This window comes from Rosa rugosa, chromosome 7 (genome assembly GCF_958449725.1).
Source record: "Rosa rugosa chromosome 7, drRosRugo1.1, whole genome shotgun sequence".
Lineage (NCBI taxonomy): Eukaryota > Viridiplantae > Streptophyta > Magnoliopsida > Rosales > Rosaceae > Rosa > Rosa rugosa.
The window spans coordinates 17,107,327-17,129,343 of NC_084826.1; the positions used below are offsets into that span (position 1 = coordinate 17,107,327).

A 22,017-nucleotide genomic window follows, 5' to 3' on the forward strand; every position below is an offset into this window, starting at 1 on the left:
GAAAAATTCGATTTGCTGCAAATTTAGCATTCGGTGTCAGAATTGTGATTGTTATAGCTTTTTGGAGAGGGAATGACGCTAGGAACAGAACTTGTTGCTTTAGCACGACGTGTGGACTTTTTCGTGCTTTTGGGATCGTTTGGGGCCTCAAAACTGCAATTTACTATTTTACAGAATTTTCGGTGGACAAATTACGAGCCACCTGCATTTACCGATAATTTTTCTTGAAATGAGTGAAGCAACCACCGACAATTATTTTGAAAAAAAATCCAAAAAACCACCGACAACTTTGAATGAACCAGATTATTTGCATACTATTCAATCTAACGGTTATAATTGCTGTAATCTTATAGATTTTGGATAAGATTATGAATGTCGATGTGTTGATACATGTCCTAGTTGGAGGATCATGTTTGATGTGAAAAACGTCAATAAATAGAGGAAATAACATCACTCCATTCACACACAATCTGATCTTCATCAATCTCCTCATTTTTCATATCTCTAGAGTTACACATTTCCTCTCCTCCCCTCATTTCAATGAAGAGGTTGTGGGCTAAGATTCGACAGTCTCGAGATGAAGAATATCAAGAAATGTGTACGACTAATGCCATTGTGATCGCAGCAGTCGTTAAAGCTGAATCTGCTAATCAACCTAGACGACGAGGTTCCCGACCGGGTCGTGCACCGAACGAGGAGTGATTTATGGAAGAAAGAGGAAAACCATGATGGAAGGTTACTTTGTTCAACATCCAGTTTTCAATGATGAGGAATTCCGAACACGATACAGGATGAGTCACAATGTTTTCAACCGCATCTCTAGTGACCTTTGCCACTATGACCGGTACTTTGTTCAGAAATCAGATGCTGCCAAGAAAGTCGGACTACTTCTGGAGCAGAAGCTGACATGTTCCTTACGAATGCTTGCTTACAGTGCTGGGGCAGATCAATGCGCTGAGTATTGTGGAATGAAAAAATCTATCTCCATCGAGGCTCTTCAACGATTTACAAGAGGAATCTTTAATCTGTACTTGGCGGAATACCTCCAGGCTCCTACTCTGGCCGACCTCCGAAGACTGCTCGCCAAAGCTAGAAGAAGAGGTTTTCCTAGGATGATTGGAAGCATCGGTTGCATGCACTGACAATTGAAGAATTGCCCAACCGGTTGGGCTGGAGAATACAGCGGTCGAAAACGTATCCCCACTATCATCCTCGAAGCAGTCGCATCGTACGACATATGGATATGATACGCTTTCTATGGAATGCCCAGATTATGCAACAATCTCAACGTCCTGGCAAAGTCCCCATTGTTTGACGAGCTTACTGTTGGGAGAGCACCTCAGATCCAATTCCAAGTGAATAACAGAATTCACAATTTAGGCTACTATCTTGCTGACGGTATCTATCCTAGATGGGCAACTTTTGTGAAAACAATTCCAAGGCCTACACGACCCAAGGATCTCAAGTTTTCCCAGGCTCAAGAGGGGTACAAGAAGGATGTGAAAAGATGTTTTGATATTTTACAGTCGCGATTTAGTATTGTTAGAGGAGCTGCTCGTGGGTGGGATAGGGAAGACCTTCGATACATCATGTTGACTTGTATTATATTACACAACATAATAGTTGAGGATAAAGACCAGAGGACAACGATAAGGAATTGGAGTCCGATGAAGAAGAGGAGAACAATATGAGGCCCAGGTTGGCTACAGTTTGGGAAGGACCGACCGGTGATGACTTTGATCCTATTGGTATAAATGGTCATAATTTCAACGGATTCATGGATCGATATAATGCCAATAGATGTGAGTACGCTCACTCAAACCTTCAAGAAGATCTGATAGAGCATTTATGGAACATTCAAGGCTACTTGCAGATCTAGATTTAGGTAGATGTTTGAATAATTGGCTAATGTCTAGCCAAACTCGGTCCGAGTTGTGCTTTTCTTATTGTTTTTGTGCTTTTAATTTGACTTGTATTATGTTGTTTGTGTGCTATGATTTTTAATGTAAGGTGTGTGCTTTAATAAATGAAATTTTCAAATACAACCATTATTTCATAAAATTTATGCTTACATAATTGAAAAATTAGGAATAAGTACAATACAATTACACAACATGCATAATCACCTAATTATTCTCATCGTGATCCTCATCTTCTCTAGGAATCCAATTTGTGTTTGAAGGGTCATCATTAGGGTGAAGGTTGGTGGAATCACCAGTAGATAAAGGTGAAAAGTATGGTTGTGTAAGATATCCACCGGTGTAAGGTGGTTGCGGATAGTATCCACTTGTGGAAATCCACCAGGGAAAGGAGGTTGTGTGGGAAAACCCCCGGTGAAGGTGGTTGTGGGAATCCATCAGGTAAGGATATTGTGGGAATGCACCACCGAAATGTGGTTGTGGGAATGCACCACCGAAATGTGGTTGTGGGAATGCACCACCAAAATGTGGTTGTGGGAATCCACCGGGGAATTGTGGTTGCAGATAGTATCCATCCATAGAAGGTGTTTGAAAACTTGACACACCGTTTGTTTCATCATCTTCTCTCTCCGCTATCTTCTTTTGCTTTCTTGACCAATATTGCTTTTTAGTTGGCATCATCTGACTTGTATCCATCTCCATAATTCGTTCTTCCCTCTCTTGAATCATATCCATTTGCAAGCGGATACACGCTAGTTGATTTTCCTCTTGGAGACTTCGAGCAAATTCCTCATCGAGTTTTTTCTTGACAGCGGTTGCCTCTTTTTGATTGCTCGCTATACTCTCGATAGCGGTTGACAAATGACTTTGATCCTTCGCTGCCTTCTTTCCTTTCCGAATTGCTTCTTTCGCAGCCTTTCTTCCTTGAGGCCTCACCAAAGGATCTGCAGTTTCACCGGCAATTACCTCATCTACATCCATGTCCAAGTTGATGGGAGAATTATCAGCATCTGCTTGTGTGTGCATCTGTTGGCTTCCCTCCATTGATGTTCCTCTGGTTGTATGGCTAGGGATGTCTTTAAATTGTGCAAAGCCCTTCACAACCTTGTAAAATTCAAAACTCAGAAAATTGTATTTTTTTTTTCCTTCCATTGTCTCTTCATCCCGAGATGCCACAATTTATGCGCTTCATCTTGCTATGTTATTTAAAAAAGAATAAAAAATTCAATTAGTACAAATATAAACGCTATTATAATTAACTAACTATTATAAAGTAATAATTTTAATTACAATGTATCTCACCGTTTCACAATAAAAATTAATTAGTAATAATGTATGTCGTATTACAATCAAAATCAATTAGTACAATTATAATGATATTATAATTACTACATTATTTATCAAGTAATAATTTTAACTATAATGTATCAAGAAATTAAATTATTTATTAAAAAATTCATACCTCATCAACTGCATTCGAACCGCTCTTGTACTAATTAGCAGCTTGCCTTAATGCACAATGCCACTCATAGAGTTCTATCTTCAAACATTTCCACCTTCTGATCAAAGAGGAAGATGATCAGACCTTTCCACTCCAATTTGCGGCATAGTGTTGCTTCACGCCCTTCCATAGAAAGGTTTTCTTTCGATCTTTACCCAAAGCCGGATTTTGGCTCACATATTTTGAAGACTTGCACAATTGAATATCTTCCTCATTCACCCATCTTGTCCGGGATTCGGCATTTTCATTTACACTTTGATCTAACCTTTGTTCAACCATATTGGATATAAAAATATGGATTGATTTATGTTTACCCCCCTGAGGTTTGGGGGTGTCATCATTTCACCCCCTCTACTTTCAATTTTGAATTTTTACCCCCCAAACTTTCCAATTTCAATCAGCCGTGTCCAATTTCTCCTATTCCGTCCAAATTGGACGTTAGCTCTGATGATCGAATCCACCTTGAGGGCTAAAATGGTCATTTCAAGATAAAAAAATAAAAATAATTTTTTTTTTCTTTCTGTTTCTTCGTTTTTTTTTTTTTTTTTTTTTTTTTTTTAAAAAAAATTTTGTCTTCAACCTATACACCACAAGTTATAATAGGTTTATAAAAACAAAAAAAAAATACTCTAGGTGGTTGAAAGCCGCTCGCTGGTCTACGATATTTGTAATATATCTCCGATAAAGTGAAGAAATATCTGTAAAAAATAATTTTACACTTTATCTGTAAATAAATATCTGTATATCCCCAATAAAGTGAAGAAATATCTGTGTAAAATCATTTTTGGTCTACGATATTTGTGATATATCTCCAATAAAGTGAAGAATTTTAGGATATATCCCCAATAAAGTGAAGAAATATATGTGTAAAATCATTTTTACAGATATTTATTTACAGATAAAGTGTAAAATTATTTTTTACAGATATTTATTTACTTTATTGGGGATATATCCTAAAATTCTTCATTTTATCGGAGATATATCACAAATATCGTAGACCAGCGAGCGGCTTTCAACCACCTAGAGTATTTTTTTGTTTTTATAAACGTATTATAACTTGTGGTGTATAGGTTGAAGACAAACTAAAAAAATAAAAAAAACGAAGAAACAGAAAAAAAAAATAAGTAAATGAAAAAACAGAAAAAAAAGAAGGAATTTATTATTATATTATTATTATTTTTATCTTGAAATGACCATTTTAGCCCTCAAGGTGGGTCCGATCGTCAGAGTTAACGTCTAATTTGGAAGGAATAGGAGAAATTGGACATGGCTGATTGAAATTGGAAAGTTTGGGGGGTAAAAATTCAAAATTGAAAGTAGAGAGGGTGAAATGATGACACCTCCAAACCTCAAGGGGGTAAACTGAAATTAATCCTAAAAATATTTAGAATATGAGAGCTATAGGAAGAGGAGGAAGAACAACTTTGTGTAACTATTATATATAATTTTTTGGGTGTGAGATGTAAAATAAATGATAGGTATTTATAGAGAATTTTTTTGATTTTTTTACAATTTGTTTTTGTTATCGTTACATATATAATCATACATATTAATTATTTACCGTCAGATTTGCAGATTAATTGAAACCAAAGGCCCAGATTAATTGACCGTTGCTTTCAAAAATCCAAACCAGCCAACTACTCTCTTCCACGTCGGCGCCTCCTGTCCCATTCATTGTCGCTACGCGACAAAGCTCGGCTGCAGCACGCGTTATGCACTTTTCGGCTTTACGCGACAAAAATATGGGCAGCACGCGCATCTTTCTTCGCGTTTCTCTCTCCACACAATACGCTGACGTCAGCCATGATAGGTGCTAGGCAGAGCTGGCAGCCGACGAGCTTGGGTCAAGATTTTTGTCATGGGCCTTACCTATTTCTTGGCCTGGGTCATGAAAATCCTTGGTTTGGCTGGTCAAGCTTGGGTCGGTGGAAGGTTGTTTTTGGTTCTTCATGGTCACCACCTCACCAATCCTAGGTGGAGGCCGGTCACCACCAAACCGCTGAACATGTTCTAAAGAGGTAATGAATACAAGTTTCCACCCAATTCACTGCACTGGCTAGCATTGCTCCTCTAGAAATGCATTCACAACACACACATGCATCCACATTCTTATGTAGCTTAGTAGTTGTCAACTTGACTACCAAAACTGTATTGTAAAAAATATGGGACGAAATTCCTGTAAAATAAAAACACAAAATAATATGATAATATCTTGAGAAATAAGAATAATGATATAGATGAGAAAATAAAATAAAGTAAGAAAATAATATAATATATAGATTTTTATATAGGAAAACTTATCGAGTCGAGGCGTGCAAGCGCACTGTCCTAAGAGAAGATTCTTCCCCTACTGCATAGGGTTGAATGACGAACTTGCCCCAAGATACAACAACTCTTTGAGCTCTGTCGTGCAGCTAAGAAGCCCCATTGAACCTTAATCACCCGTGCACTCAAAACGGTGTATAAGTAAAGTATGTATATGTATAGTTTTTAAGAGTATCTTTGGTAGAGGTATTTGGCTAGAGTGGTTGCATTATGGTGGATTATACCGTCATGTATAACCTCATTATCTGACAATCTAAACTCCCACACATGTGCATGTTTCATGCCTCACCATACGCCTTCCAACTCTAGCCACATACCCTTATATAGGGCACACTTACCATACCATCAATCAATAGCCTCATTAACCATATAGCGGTCAAATAATAATCATATATTTAAAACATAAAACCGTTAAACCATAAATAGAGAAATAAACACAAATGAAAATAACCCCCAAAATAAATAAATAAATAAATACAATATATTTTAATTTTAAATCATAAAATTTCCAACAAAATGCATGGGCTTAGAGGAGCACTGTGAATCCTATATGTTTTTCATTGAAAAATGCTTATCTAGCAAGAAACTAAACTTTTCATCTGTAAACATACTGTGGTTTGGTGGAAATCAAATTTCAGGTGTTAGGGCAATGAGGCTAGGATTTAACTTCTCTGTGATATGTTGGGATTAAAACATGAACCATAAGTGAAATATCCAAAGCATGTAAATTTGCTAATCGCTAGATTCTCCACCACAAGGGCACTTTGCACATAGTTCTATAGTGTTTTTCGTATTATTTTTATTGTTGTTATTATTATTTTTTTAAATTCCCACAAACGATTAAAACACAAAGACATATTTTTATTTATTTATTGAATTATAGAGTACAGACCAGTTGTATGCAGCTGTTTCATAGATAAGAATAGTACAAAATCGACTACTCTGTTTCAACAATCGTAGCTCAGAGTAGTCTATGTTAACAAAAGAATCTCGCCCTGCAGGCAATCTATTTTACCTAATCTCACACGCCGAGAACACAATTGTGGTACAATGGCACTAAGTACTTCCATACGGGCTCATGGAGATGCTCTCACTAACATAGACATTTATTCTAACAAATAGTAACAAAACTAGATAACTATAACCAAGCCCAAGAGCCCAATCTCAGGCCCAGGCCCACGGCAACCAAAGAAAGCAATAGTAGAAGCTATTCTGCCTTTGCCAATCATCACCGCCGCCGCCACAGTTTTTGGCGAATGGCCCTTCCAGCGTGGCATCAGCGCCACCTCCCAACTGTAGAACCCGAAAACCAATCAGTGCCTAAACTGAGTGAAGAAAAAAAAAAAAAATCAAAACCACAGTCAGCCAAAACGAACAATTCTTAGGTTCACCCCTAGGGTGAATGAGCATATTCACCCCCGTTGTCGATTAACATATTTTTACTTAATAAATTTATAATCCAACGGTCTATATCTTAAATTATCCTTTAAAGATCATCTCTGTAAAAAAAAATCGAATCGGAAATCATTTAATTATCTAATTGAATCAAACAAATGGATGGTTCTAACAACACTTACTACTATTATGATGAACCATCCATGTATTTTATAGAAATGATAACTAAAAAGTCTTCAATTTGATTCATTTTTGACAGAGCTAATCTCTATATTACGTTACACAACATGAATGGTTGAATTAGAAAATTATAAAGTTATTATGCGTTAATTGCAAGAGAGGGTGAATATGCTCATTCACCCTAGGGGTGAACCTAAGAATTGTTCAGCCAAAACAATGACTGATCCGAAGCCTCGATTCCTCGATCTCCACTCCAACCTGCTGCTGCACAGCAGAATCCTCCTTTTCAGCCGCCGCCGCTAACAAAACTGACCTATTCCAAACGTCGCCGCAGAAGATCACGCCGTCCTCCTCTGTTGTGCAAACGACAACCTCGAAAGCACCTGTTCCAAGCCTCAAGTCTGCTTCCCTTGCTTCACCCTAGGACCACGCTCGACGCCGAGAGATCCCTCCTTTGCTAGACACGACGAAGAGGATCAGATCTGTCGCCGCCGTTCTCTGTGCTCACACCCTAGGGTCGCTCTTCACCCATGATAAGTTAAACACAAAGACATATCTTTGTAACGGGAAAAAAAAAAAAAATCACAAAGACATAAATATATATCCGTTGGGCTAGTTGGGGTTTCTTACCTTTGGTTATAATTAAGTTTAATTTAGCTTCTAATGAAGAGAAGAATTAGTCTTACCGAAGTGAAATCACATGGAAAACAAAAACGAAAGCGTACTCTCTCTTCAACGATGCAAGCACATATTCCAGTAATCTATACATGTGAGTTGGACCGCCATGTTCTTAGTTGGCCGGTCTGACGTTTAGTGAGTTCTGAAAAGTCACTATAGCAGAAAGATCGTGAATCTTGTGATCCCGATCATAGCAGACAGATAGTACGTGATCGAAGCATCCAGCTTTCGCTGTATCAGCAGGAATCTGAAAAACCAGACCAGTTCAACACTAGCTTCAACCAAATATTTTAAGTTTTAAGAAAGATCTGGGTGACAATGTGAGAGGGTGAAGTGTTCTTCCACATTGGAAAATCAAAGTCTTGCGTAAATGTTTAAAGCCTTAAAAGGTTGTGAGTGTCCATCTCCGTTAATTTATGGCCAATGTAGTTGAGTTGAATGCGTAAAATTGAATATATGCTAAGCAGGTTACTTAGCTAGTCAATTACATCAGTGGGTGCGATCATACCAACAAGAATAACATAAGTGATCATATTGATCGATGGCGAAGTAAGAAACTCGCCAAAGACGTGTTGCATCATAAGCAAGGGATGGGGACCAAATACATTAATTCCATTTTCACTCCCATTTGTGCTCCCACAATGTTGTTCATACACTTTTAGCTTTAGACCGGCCAATAAAGATAATATTCAACTTTCTCTTATTTACATGCAAAAATCTGAAGGTATGTCTTTGTAGATCCTTATACTATATCCACTTTGGCCCTAATTAGAAATGATAAAAAAACAAGTTGACAAATAAAGTTGAAAACAGAAAAGATGCTAGCTAGCATTCCCCTTTTGTTACAAATTTACAATGATCCATCTTGCAAAGATGGAGCTTTCAACCTTTATCTGCGGATCTGCTACCAAGTATCCAGTTGTTAAATATACAAGTGTCCACCTGCTAATATTCATCGTTGCCCTTGAGTTCAAGAAATGATATATACCACATCATATATTTGACACACAAAATTTCAGTCACAGAGATAATGTTCTAACGGATCATCTTGAATTTATTTTAGAATCTTAAATCCAATGAGGAAGTAACAGTTGGATTGTCCCATAGTTCATGGAAAAGGTAATCCCTCAAACAATCTAATCAAGGGTTGGTGGTTAGCAGGTCCAGGCCTACGGTGGCGGTGCAGACTGCTCTCTCTCTCTCTCATGTTTTCCTGTCTTTTGCGTTATCAATGATCCAAGCTTGGTCATGTTTTTGGCTGGGGACAATGTAGAGAACGGAGGTGGAAGGCCATGCGGTAGGTTCGGGTGTCTACAATGGGGTGAGCTTGTGTGGTTGGGCTCAGCGCAGTGGTTTTGCTAGCGGTTAGGGTCCGACATCGAGGAAGTTGGAAGCATGTTGTGGTAGCCAAATTCTTTGTTTTATTAGGTTTTGGTTTTGGTTTTTGGTTAGGTCTAATAAGTTTCTCCTCAATTGAGCGAGGGTTTGGTTGTCGATCTTGGTTTCATGGTTGTGTCATTGTTATGGTGTCTTTCCCGAGGACGATTTGGTTCAATTCAGATTTACTTTTGTTGTTGATTTGCCGACGATCGATCCTTTACATGTGGTCTGTTACTTTTTGGACACGGTGTTGAAGATGATGACATCTTCTTTGTTGTTGATTACATGGTATTACTGAGACTTTCGGGATCACATGCTCAATGTAGCCTTGAAAATGGGTGTTTTGTGGTTAGAGTTTGGGCCAATTGGCATGATGGTATCTGTGTTTGGCTCCAAAACCAGTTGGCTTGCAAACTGTCTCTTTTGAGCGAGTGATTGCGCAGGCGTGCCAGCACCGCGGGGTGCAGTCGTTGGGGTAGTCCCTTGACCTGACTTCTTCTTCAAGCGCTGTGGACGAGGAGAGCACCAACCTCGTCACAGGGTTCTTCTCTAGCCTTCCGGAAAATGACTTTTGCCTTACGGATAAGGACTTTGGTTGTGGTCTCTTGCGTTCACCGAATCGATACTTAGTGTTGTAGACTAAGCAGAGCAATCACTGGGAAGTTGGGAGAAAGCACGGGTTGCGCTAAAGCGTGACTTTAGCTTCGCTGGGTTGCGAGGGCGTTACCCTTGCTTCGCTGGTAGTAACGGTGGCGGTTGCGCTCGCAGTCGGCTCGCTGGGAGACTGGGACTGGAAGTACGGTCGCCGGGTTGGTCTGGTGATGCTGACAGTCGGCTCTTGGAGAGACTAGGACTGGCGCACGGTCACCGGGTTTCAACAAGGTTGAAGGTTTGCTCCGGGGAGGCTTTGTAATCGCTAGGATTGATTGATTTGAGAGAGGTCCTTTATTCGTCCTTGAAACCCGGTATATATACCTAGGGTTTCTGACTGCTCCTTGTTGTAGAAGGATTATTGATTGAAGTTTCCTAATCGATCTCTGCTACTTACCTCCAATAAGGTTTCGTTTTCCTCATGGATTCCGGAATGGGCGAAGCTATAACCCAAATCATAGTAGGCTTATTTTTGGGCCGCAGGTATCGGCCCGCTGTGCTAGATCCACTAAAGGATATTGCCAAAATTACTTTTGGGCTCAAACAATCTGTAACTGCGATTTCTTGAGGTATTGGCTTATATTTCCCTCAATATATACTTTCTAGTTGATTGAATGAAATATCTATCTGCTAGCTCATTCTCAAAAAAGAAAGAAAAGAAAAAGAAAAAAGGGTAATCCCTCAAACAGTATCTAAACCGTAGCCAGTTAGCTAGCATCAAAATAACACAACGTACGAAATTAGGAAGACATCAGCTTCAACGTACTGATCGATCAACTTTTCCAGGGTCAACCTCGAACACAACACGTGTGGCGATAATGCCATAAGTAAATGAATCTGTCTAATTAATTTATATCCAACTCATCGTCGATCATATATTGAATACTGTATACTTTGGCTGGAATGATCTAAATCATGATTCCAGTAAATTTATAAATAAGACTAGATATCAAATTCTATGTGTCTCTAAATAAAATAGGTATAAAGATTTACTCTTTTCTTGATAGTGCTTCTGAAAGTGCACAAGGTGCTAGCTGTTAGTATCACAATAGTTGGTGGTGTTCTAGGTTGCTTTTGCTGAATGGCACGCGTCTTCAAAGCACTTCAAAGTGTGTTTACACGAATCACTTTAGAATGTATATGCATATATGGTATGCACTTGAACTTTCAATAAAAGCACCACTTAGCAGAAGTGCTTTCTATAGAAGCATTCCCTCCAACATGCCTTCGAATCAACAAAAGACATGCATGGTGATTTAAATGGGTAGTCGTTTTCGACCCATCTGTAGCTCACCCTTTGGAGTGTGGGGAGATATATATATATATATATATATATATATATATATATATATATATATATATATATATATATGAAGAAACTGCATTGGATCCGGTTAACGGATTGGCTAACCGTTCGCTTGCCGTGTGAGTATCACATTTTTTTTTTATCTTCACCCCTAGAGAGAGAGATGAAGAAACTGCATTGGATCCGGTTAACGGATTGGCTGCCCGTTCGCTTGCCGTGTGAGTATCATATATATATATTTTTTATCTTCACCTCTACCCACTCTATACTCATCTTATATGCCAATAGAAATTGAATTCGTGAACTCTATAGTATTTATAATACTTGAAAGAATACCACATATCAATATAATATGTGCTAACATATTATGGGTTCCAAACCCATTTTAAAAAAAAAAAAAAAAGGTTAGGCGGGTAGAATACTTGTAGAAGGCTCCAAGAGGTTGTAATTCAAATGTTGTAGTACGAGCCGAACATAAGCACATCGCCCTGTGGCTATGCGAGAAATGAAGTCATAAACATTACTCCATGGAGAAAAAATTTCTATATCTGAATAGGGTGTTTTTGGTCTTGTTTCTAGCATAATTTCATTTACATAGAGACATATGCGGAACCACATGAATTTTTGCTTTGTTCAAGATGTTAACAACGAAAATAATTGGAACGATACAGAGAAGATTAACATGGCCCCTGACACGCATAAATCGAGAAATGGTCCAAATTTTTAGTTCAGTTATTTATTTATTTTTGATTAATTTATTTGGAAGAGTTTTGGTTTTATGTCCCCTCCTCACTTTTGTACTTTTTTCTTTTCTTTTTTTCAGAATAAAATTCAATAGGGGATGATCCGTCTAGGCTACTCCTCTGTTTATTAAAAAAAAAAACAACGACAACAATTAAAAGAAAAACACTCAAAACATTTGAAATGTCCATATTACCTTTAATATAATCAGGTTCCAATAACTTATAATCATTCCCAGTTTGCATCGCACATGACCTGTTTTTAATTGAATCAGGCTAAAATATTCATGGGCCTTGTCCAAAAAAAAAATATTCATGGCCATGTTAGACATCTCACACATGACAATGTTATTGATTTGACAATTTCGTTTACGAAACTACCATGACTCTTTGTGGTGTTATTAAGGTCCTTTATAAAAAAAACATTACAAGTGACATAAGTAATTGCAAAAAAAAAAAAAAAAACCAAAAACATAAACACAAATGTGTTTAAAACCCTAAGTATTTGGAGCATCATCAAAATCAGTTATAATTAGAAAAATGTTTAATAGATTGAAACTCGACAGTTTCGAGATAGCTCGTGTGGGATTGGGAATGTTTAGGTAATGACCAATGGAGATGGCCAAAGATGGGGCAGCACCACCCAATTGTTTAATTGTACCTATTTGAGATGGAATAAAAAATTGGATAAAAAAACTAATGATTTTTTTTTTTTAAGGACTTTCTTTTTTGAAACTTTTTTTTAGGCCTAAAGCCTCAAAACGTTAAGTAGAAATTAACTAACTTCACGATTACTATAAGAAAGATAATCCAAATCCAATTCGATCTTGTTACTTTTAAAATCATCTTTCTCACACCCTTTGTGAAACGTATTCCATTTCCACTGCGCTATATATAAATCACTATACACAAACCAAACTCAACCAACCCTGCCTTCCACTTCCAAACTCTCTATTCTAATTCTATTCTGATCCCCTTCTGCTTCTTAATTATTCACTGTTGTGTTTTCATGGATACCACTAAATGGTTCCTTCTACTCGCTTGTTGCTGTGTTTTTGTGATACATAACATCAATGGAGTCGAAGCTTCACACAAGGTATACCCAGAGTTTCAATCTCTTCGTGCTGTGAAGATCAAGCAAGTCCACAGAACTGGTTTTCACTTTCAACCTCCCAGCCACTGGATTAATGGTACTCAATTCTGTTTGATTTCGTTACTGTCATTAAACCATGATATTGATTTGTTTGCATATTTAAATCATGAAGTTTTTCTCAATTCTCAGTTTGGTCCATGCATTCCGTTTTTCTTTGTAATTTTATTCATGTTTTGGATAAGAAAACCTATTCAAAGTGTTTGAACTCTTTTCATGTACATGTTCAGAATTTTTAAATATGAAAAGAAAAACCATCAGCATTATGTCTTCGTCCAAAAACAAAAAATCAGCATTATGTCGTAAACTTTTAATATCCAAAAAGTATTGTGAAATCAAAGTGAACCTTTCTATTGTGCATGTACAATCAACCGTTCACCGGAAGAACTTTGCTATAAAAACTCTTTGGTATTCAATATGCAATACTCCTGGATTTTCTATAGTCGGATCAGGCGAAAAGAGAATGTTAAAAATTCCGAAAGTATGTCAAACTCCAGACTACTGTAGAAACAGTATATCTTCAGTGCTGATGAGTTTTGAATTGTATTGTTGTTCCATATTTTAAAATTTTACCTAACTTTGGAGCATGTAAATTAAGAGCATGGTAGAAGATCTTTACTTACTGCTTTACAAACTTGCAAATGAAGAACAATGTGGTTAGGTGGATGATGTTGATGATATATATAGCACCCCATGAACCCCTATTCCATCATCGGTGGAGCCGTGGAGACAATTGGTTGTTCAACAGCATGGAGTCATTTATTTTTACCAATTTAATTTCAACTTAGGTAAATGGATGCATGTCGGTCATTTAATTAATACGGTGTCGTGGAATTCATAGCTGGAAAAGTGCTGATATTGGTCAGTTCATCAGAGCACAGGCTTAATGTGGTTTTTTAAAAGTTCTGGTGTGTGTTCGATCAACAGGTTTCTCCTGATGAGATCTGCCTCCTCATTATGTTCTGAAAACCAACAGTCAAATCATCATAGCATCATAAATAAAAATACAGAAATACAAAACATTCATAAACCATATATTTCATATATCTTAATGTGAAATAGATGCATGCTTTTACTTTTTAACAATTACTGACTTCTTATTGTTTTACTTTGTCCCTTCCATGGCTGTTCATAAACAAATGAACCACAGACCCAAATGGTGAGTTTTCTTTAGCATGGAATTTACCAATCCTTCCCTTTTACTCACCAAACTAAATGTAACTAGTTACATTTCTATCTTTGAATTTTAACAGGACCTATGTATTTTGGGGGTCTCTACCACTTTTTCTATCAGTACAATCCCAAAGGAGCTGTTTGGGGCAACATTGTATGGGCCCATTCAGTCTCTAAGGATCTGATCAATTGGCAAGCCCTTGAACCCGCCATATACCCATCCAAGCCCTTTGACATAAACGGGTGCTGGTCCGGATCCGCCACCCTTCTCCCGGGCAACAAGCCTATCATCCTCTACACCGGACTTGACCCGGAAAAGCGCCAGGTCCAAAACTACGCCGTGCCCGCAAATGTGTCCGACCCATATCTACGCAAATGGGTTAAGCCCGACAACAACCCGCTAGTGGTTCCGGATGCAAGTATGAATGCATCCCAGTTCCGTGACCCGACAACCGCTTGGTGGAGCAATGGGCACTGGAAGATGTTGGTGGGTGGCAAGAGAAAGCATAGAGGGATGGCTCATTTGTATAGGAGCAAGGATTTTGTTTATTGGGTCAAGGCCCAGCACCCGCTTCACTCTGCCCCGAAAACCGGTATGTGGGAATGCCCGGATTTTTACCCGGTTTCATTGAAAGGCAAGGTAGGGTTGGACACGTCAAACAATGGGGATGTGAAGCATGTTTTGAAAGTGAGCCTTGATGAGACTAGGTATGACTACTACACTGTTGGAAAATACTTTCCTAAACAAGATAGGTATGTTCCTGATAAGGAATTGGTGGATGGTTGGGCTGGATTGAGATATGATTATGGGAACTTCTATGCTTCCAAAACTTTCTTTGATCCTGCTAAGAATAGAAGAATTTTGTGGGGCTGGGCTAATGAGTCTGATACTCCTAACAATGATGTTGAAAAGGGATGGGCTGGAGTTCAGGTAATTATCCTCATTTATCTCTCAAATATTACAACTATTGTTTCATTTTTATGATCAAATTCCTAATCACATTTCAAATAAAGTTGAGAACAAGAAACTTCTTCTAGTGTGTCTCACTTTTGTGGGAGATGTGATCAGCACTGTAGTAACTGTAAAAAGACCATTGGTAACACTAATCTTATTCATTTGTTGATGGACGACCCATTTCGTGTAATATTAGTTAATCATGTGCACTAACATTCAGATTATTTTTATTTTATATGTAGGCAATCCCAAGGACTGTGTGGCTGAGTACTGATGGGAAACAATTGTTACAATGGCCTGTTGAAGAATTGGAAACTTTAAGGGGACAAAAGGTCCAGATGAAGAATCAAAATCTCAAAGTGGGAGATCATGTTGAAGTTAAAGGAATACATGCTGCTCAGGTTTGATCCTCTAACTAATATGTTAGTATATTACTGTTAAGATGATTATTTGTCATTCATATATGTCACTGAATCACACAGGCCGATGTTGAAGTTATATTCTCTTTCAAGAGCTTGGACAAAGCAGAGAAGTTTGACCCTATATGGTCAAACCTTGATGCCCAAGCAATATGTGGGCTAACGGGTTCAAAAATTGGAGGTGGCATTGGCCCATTTGGGCTATTGACTTTAGCTTCACAAAACCTAGAGGAATTCACTCCTGTCTTCTTTAGGGTGTTCAAAACTCAAGGCAATAAGCATAAGGTTCTCCTGTGCTCTGATGCAAGAAGGTTCGTCTTTGCCTTTGTTTCTTTACTAAAATTATGTTGCACCAAACACATAATAGGAAAATTTCTTAATTTTTTAAAATTAGAACCCAAATATGAATAATGAATATTATCGCATTGATTAGGACCTTAATAATTATGATAATAGTTCGCACATCTAGTATTACTCACATTTAATCTTTTTATTGACTCTTAGCACTGTCTAATTTACCACTTCGGGTGGGCCGGACAGTTCCTCTTTGCAGGATAATCTGTACAAACCATCATTTGCTGGTTTTGTAGATGTAGATTTATCTGATAAGAAGCTCTCCCTCAGGAGTTTGGTACGTGCTTAATACGAATAATTTCCTTTGCAACTCCTTACGGTTTTAGTTAAATAATTATTAATAATAATTTTCCCTTTTTCTTTGTCCTGTTCAAATGCAGATTGATCATTCTGTTGTTGAGAGTTTTGGAGCTGGAGGAAAAACATGCATAACTTCTAGGGTTTACCCCTCTCTAGCTGTTGACAATAAAGCTCACTTGTATGTGTTCAACAATGGGACTGAGGCTGTCACTATTGAGAGTCTCGATGCGTGGACTATGAATGCTCCTAAGTTGATGAACCAATAGTCCCAGGTCTAGCTACTTAGAGCTATCAGAAAAAACGGTTCAGATTTCAGAATGTAAATGCTAATTTCTAAGTAATTAGCTAGCCTGAGCTAAATGTCTAAGTCAGAAAGAAGGAGAAGGTTGGGAATTTTCTGATATTTTTCGATGTCAATCTTATACAGCATATATATACAAGTCTGATAAAACAACACTCCTACATCTAAGGCCTTAAAGCCGTGATTCCCTCCATAAATTCCTCCATGTTCTAAGGGACATGTAGTAGTGAGAAATGATACAAAGGTGGTACCTACCCTACATGCACTACTCACGTCAACACTCCCCCTCAAGTTGGTGCATACAGATCACGGATGCCCAACTTGTCAAGTGAGTCATAAAAAGCTTTAGTCGAGAGAGCCTTTGTAAGAATATCTGCCAACTGTTCTTCAGTAGGAACAAAGGGAAACAAAATGATCTGTCCATCCAGCTTCTCTTTAATGAAGTGTTCATCTACCTCCACATGTTTCGTGCGATCGTGCTGAACAGGATTGTGAGCAATTTCAATTGCAGCTTTGTTATCACAATAAAGTGGCATAGCCTTTTTCTGTCTGAACCCCAAATCATTCAATAAATTTCTCAACCACAACATCTCACAAAGTCCTCGGGCCATTCCTCTATACTCTGCTTCAGCACTAGAGCGAGCCACCACCTTTTGTTTCTTGCTCTTCCAAGTAACCAAGTTACCACCCACAAATGTGAAGTAGCCCGAAGTAGACCTGCGATCTGTAATACTACCTGCCCAATCTGCATCTGTGTATCCGGAAACATCCAAGTGACTGTATTTTGAAAAGATTAATCCCTTCCCTGGAGCAGACTTTAAATACTGCAAGATACGAAATACAGCATCCATATGGGCTTCACTAGGATTATGCATAAACTGACTCACCACACTAACTGCATAAGCTAAATCTGGTCTCGTGTGGGATAAATAAATCAACCGTCCAACTAACCTCTGGTATCTCCCTTTATTTGTGGGTACTTGATCTAAATACTCTGCTAACTGATGGTTCTGCTCGATAGGAGTAGCAACTGGTTTACAATCAAGCATACCTGTTTCTACCAGCAAGTCTAGGACATACTTTCTCTGACTCAACACAATACAATCCTTGCCACGAGCAACTTCAATTCCCAAGAAATATTTCAAATTACCCAAATCTTTCATCTCAAATTCAGAGGACAACTGACCTTGTAACCTTTGAATTTCTTCAATGTCATCACCTGTCACAACCATGTCATCAACATAAATAATTAAGGCAGTCACTTTACCACACCGATGTTTAAGAAACAAGGTATGATCTGAATTGCTCTGTCGGTACCCAATTTTCTTCATGAACTTGGTGAACCGGCCAAACCAAGCTCTGGGAGACTGCTTCAAGCCATAAAGCGACTTCTTCAATTTGCACACCACCTGCTCTCCAGTGGAAGTACCATATCCAGGAGGCAAATCCATATAAACCTCTTCATGCAGATCACCATGCAAGAATGCATTCTTAACATCAAACTGTTGCAAAGGCCAATCAAAATTAGCAGCTAACGAGAGAAGTACCCGAATTGTGTTAATTTTGGCCACTGGTGCAAATGTCTCATCATAATCCACTCCATACTTCTGAGTATAACCTTTAGCCACTAATCTTGCCTTGTACCGATCCACTGAACCATCCGAATTATGTTTCACTATATACACCCACCGACAACCAACTGTCTTCTTCCCTTGTGGTAATGACACCAACTCCCACGTACAATTCTTCTCAAGAGCATCCATCTCGACTGTCATTGCTTTCATCCACTTCTCATCCTTCATGGCATCCTGCACTTTACTAGGAAGAGACACAGAAGATAATTGATTCACAAATGCTGCATACGGTTTAGATAACCTATGGGTCGACACATATTTAGCAACAGGGTATTTAGCCTTAGCACTTAGAGTAGGTTCATAGTGTTTCGGAGGCTGACCACGGGTTGAACGACTGGGCAAGATTTTGGTAGGAACACTACCTGACACAGAAGAACTATTAGACAAGGAAAGATTAGGACATACCTCGGGTGATGATTGAGCAGGTGAGACCGCTGAAGGAGAGGGAGAGACGGAAGAATTGTTTAAAACACCATCAGAAGACTGCAGAACATTATCGGAAACAGGGTCTGAAACGATCTCTCCGGCCGACTGGTCAGACTGATCCGGTTGACCAGTCGGTAACACATTGCCCAAAGCTTCTTCTCCAACCAGATCCATATTTTCCCTATTTTCCGTTTCTAACTCGAATGATAGGTCGGTAGAGTTTCTACCCTCATTTTCCAGCTCCGTTCCTAAACACTCTAACCTTGAGAACTCAGATTCCAGACTCTCATCTTGCCCATTAAACAAATCTTCATAATAATAAGACCTCTCCCCCTGGCGAGGAGTCACAGGAGGCAAGAAATAACATGCATCTTCACTGAAAGAAACATCCATGGTGACATAAAACTTTTGGGATTGTGGATGATAACATTTGTAACCTTTCTGATGAGAGCCATACCCAACAAACACACACTTAAGGGCTCTAGCATCTAATTTTGACCTTTGATTCTTATACAGGTGAACATAGGCAACACAACCAAAGACACGAGCAGGAAGGGTATTAGATGATGGGATAGAAACGTAGTTAGACAAGACCTCAAGTGGGACACGACCTTGAAGAGGGGCAGAGGGAAGGCGATTGATAAGATGAGAAGCACACAAAACGGCCTCTCCCCAAAGGTATTTAGGCATGTTAGCACTAAGTAAAAGAGACCGAGCCATATCCAGAAGGTGACGATTTTTCCGTTCAGACACCCCATTTTGCTCAGGTGTCTGTGGACAGGAAGTTTGATGGATTATGCCGTGGTGTTGGAAATATTCATGAAAAGAATGATTAACAAACTCACCCCCATTATCGGAACGAAAAACCTTAACATGAGCATCATATTGAGTACGAACAAGACTATGAAATGCTCTAAAGGCAGAGAAAACAGAATCTTTGGATTTAAGTAAAACAACCCAGGATAATCGGGTAAAGTCATCGATGAATAACACAAAATATCGCATTCCAGAAAGGGTAGAATGTTTAGAAGGACTCCACACGTCTGAATGAATTAACTCAAAAGGCATAGTACTAGAATGAAAGCTCGAAGGATAGCTAGATCTATGACTTTTAGCCAAAGCACAAGTTTCACAATGCAAACTAGAATCACTTATTCCCAAAAATAACGAAGGCATAGACTTCTTCATAACTCTAAAGGATGGATGACCCAAACGTCTGTGCCACAACCATACCTCACTCAGCCGATCAGAACTCAATGTCAATGCCAAAGGCTGTTCCGGTGCTTGTGTTTGTCCTGCGTACATGCAATCCAAGTGAAACAGTCTCCCTCTCAGGTCTCCCTTACCAATGATCATCCGATTACACAAATTTTGAAAAACAACATACATTGGATAAAAAGTTACTGAGCACTTATTCTGCGAGTTTAGTTGAGATACAGATAAAAGATGATGAGACAACGAGGGCACATAAAGGACATCATGTAAAACAATGGATGGTGTAACCTGAATAGACCCAATACCTAAGACCGGAAAAGACACACCATTTGCATTAGAGACATGATATATAGAAGGAGATGACATAGACACAAAGAAAGATTTGTCGTAGGTCATATGATCAGACGCACCAGAATCAATTATCCATGTATCACTACCAGTAAAGTCAGAAACATGTAAAGCAAAACCAATTTTACCTCGAGTTTCCTTAGTCAAGGAAACATTACCCTCAGAGAGATCTTGTCCTCCAACACAGTAGAAAGCAGGTTCTGTCATCTGGTGGACTGCTGTTTGGCCTTTCTGACTTCTACTCCTTCCAGTATTGTTCCCTCCTCTCCAACCGGAATTACTGAAATTAAATCTTTGCAGCTTAGGATTTCTTCTTCTTCGTTCTTTTTTTTTTTTTTTTTTTTTTTTTGAAGCTTTTAGAAAAAAAGTGAGGATGAATAAAAAAGTTTAATAGAATAAAAAAAAGTCGGTGGAAAGTGAGGAATGAGTTGGTGGTGTATGGGTAAGTGGGTGGTGTTGGAAATCTTAATAAAAGAAATTGGGAAGTGTGGAAGGATTAATGAAATGTGGGAAAGCAAATGTGGGATAGGCGTGCGGCTTGGGAAGGCTTTGATCAAATGGGTCAAAGAATAAAAAACAAAATGCGGTTGGTGGGGGAATCAAATAGTATGATTAATAGATATAGTTGGCAGCTCCTCAAACAAAAAAAAGGTTGCCAGCAAGGTGGTGGCTGGATTGACCTTAATTAAATGGAATGGAGCAAAGGAACGGAGAAAAGGTGTTGATTAATCAAAATTGGAGCTGCTGCTGGATGTCGGATCGTGAGGTTGCTGCTGCTGTAGGTTTTGCACGGAGTAGCCGCTGTTGGAACGGCGCGGAGCTGTTGCGGGAAAGATGCGGAGCTGCTGCTGCGGGTTTTGATCAGAGATGAATTTTTCAGGGTCCTCTGTTTTGCCGCTGCGGGGTTTGGATTGGGCTGAACTGCTGTAGGTTTTGGACGAAGCTGCTGCTGCCGGAACGGATGGTAGTGTGCTTGAGTGAAGGTAACCAAAGGAACCCAAAGAACCGGAAAACAAAGAACCCGAAAAGAACAGTGACTGAATTAACGAAAAGAACCCGAAAGACAAAAAAACACGGCGGAACAGACAGAGTTCAAATTGGATCTCTGCTCTGATACCAAGTCAGAAAGAAGGAGAAGGTTGGGAATTTTCTGATATTTTTCGATGTCAATCTTATACAGCATATATATACAAGTCTGATAAAACAACACTCCTACATCTAAGGCCTTAAAGCCGTGATTCCCTCCATAAATTCCTCCATGTTCTAAGGGACATGTAGTAGTGAGAAATGATACAAAGGTGGTACCTACCCTACATGCACTACTCACGTCAACAGTCTAGGTATGTAATAAGGATCTATGATTCATATGACCCTGATCTTAGGTTGCAGTTTTAATTCGTTGTTGTGCCCATCAGTTCTTCGACGAAATTCTGTTTTTTTTTGGTTGAGAAGTTGACGAAACCCTGTTTAATTTAGTAGTAAATTGAAAAACAATGAAATAATTTTCTCAAGACCCACAGTTCATTGTTTACTTTTTGGGATCAAACATAGTTATTGTTAATAGATTTGTTTTTTGAACAGAGCCCAGCCTGAAGACGCAATCTAACACTAATATTCCATTAATAGAGAGTAACCAAATCCAAACTGACTCCTTGTTAATCTCCACG

At 38.7% G+C, this 22,017-nt stretch overlaps 2 protein-coding genes, 1 long non-coding RNA gene and 1 pseudogene across 4 annotated transcripts; 3 read left to right on the forward strand and 1 right to left on the reverse strand.

The window, feature by feature from the left end:
- The first annotated feature begins 725 nt into the window (after positions 1-725).
- Positions 726-1,691, forward strand: LOC133722937 (uncharacterized). The gene is made up of 2 exons (XM_062149784.1): positions 726-1,027; positions 1,271-1,691. Exons 1-2 carry the CDS (start codon positions 726-728, stop codon positions 1,689-1,691), a joined length of 723 nt encoding a protein of 240 aa, XP_062005768.1.
- A 4,939-nt stretch (positions 1,692-6,630) lies between these two features.
- LOC133719828 (uncharacterized) lies at positions 6,631-8,323 on the reverse strand. Its single transcript, XR_009851500.1, has 2 exons — positions 7,579-8,323; positions 6,631-7,038 (listed from the first exon to the last, which is right to left on the reverse strand). It is a non-coding gene; the product is annotated as an uncharacterized LOC133719828 (long non-coding RNA).
- Positions 8,324-11,966: 3,643 nt separating this feature from the next.
- LOC133724034 (U6 spliceosomal RNA) lies at positions 11,967-12,060 on the forward strand (annotated as a pseudogene).
- Positions 12,061-12,936: 876 nt separating this feature from the next.
- LOC133722243 (beta-fructofuranosidase, insoluble isoenzyme 1-like) lies at positions 12,937-21,833 on the forward strand. 2 transcript variants are annotated; one of them, XR_009852578.1, is made up of 7 exons: positions 12,937-14,384; positions 14,479-15,329; positions 15,596-15,754; positions 15,836-16,083; positions 16,313-16,403; positions 16,507-16,793; positions 21,691-21,833. XR_009852578.1 is itself a non-coding variant. In XM_062149064.1 (6 exons), exons 2-6 carry the CDS (start codon positions 14,484-14,486, stop codon positions 16,690-16,692), a joined length of 1,530 nt encoding a protein of 509 aa, XP_062005048.1. In that variant the 5' UTR covers positions 12,937-14,384; positions 14,479-14,483; the 3' UTR covers positions 16,693-16,882. The 2 variants fall into 2 exon arrangements, 1 of the variants encoding a protein (XP_062005048.1); XM_062149064.1 differs by lacking the exon at positions 21,691-21,833 and having other exon boundaries at positions 16,507-16,882.
- The last annotated feature ends 184 nt before the right edge of the window (positions 21,834-22,017 follow it).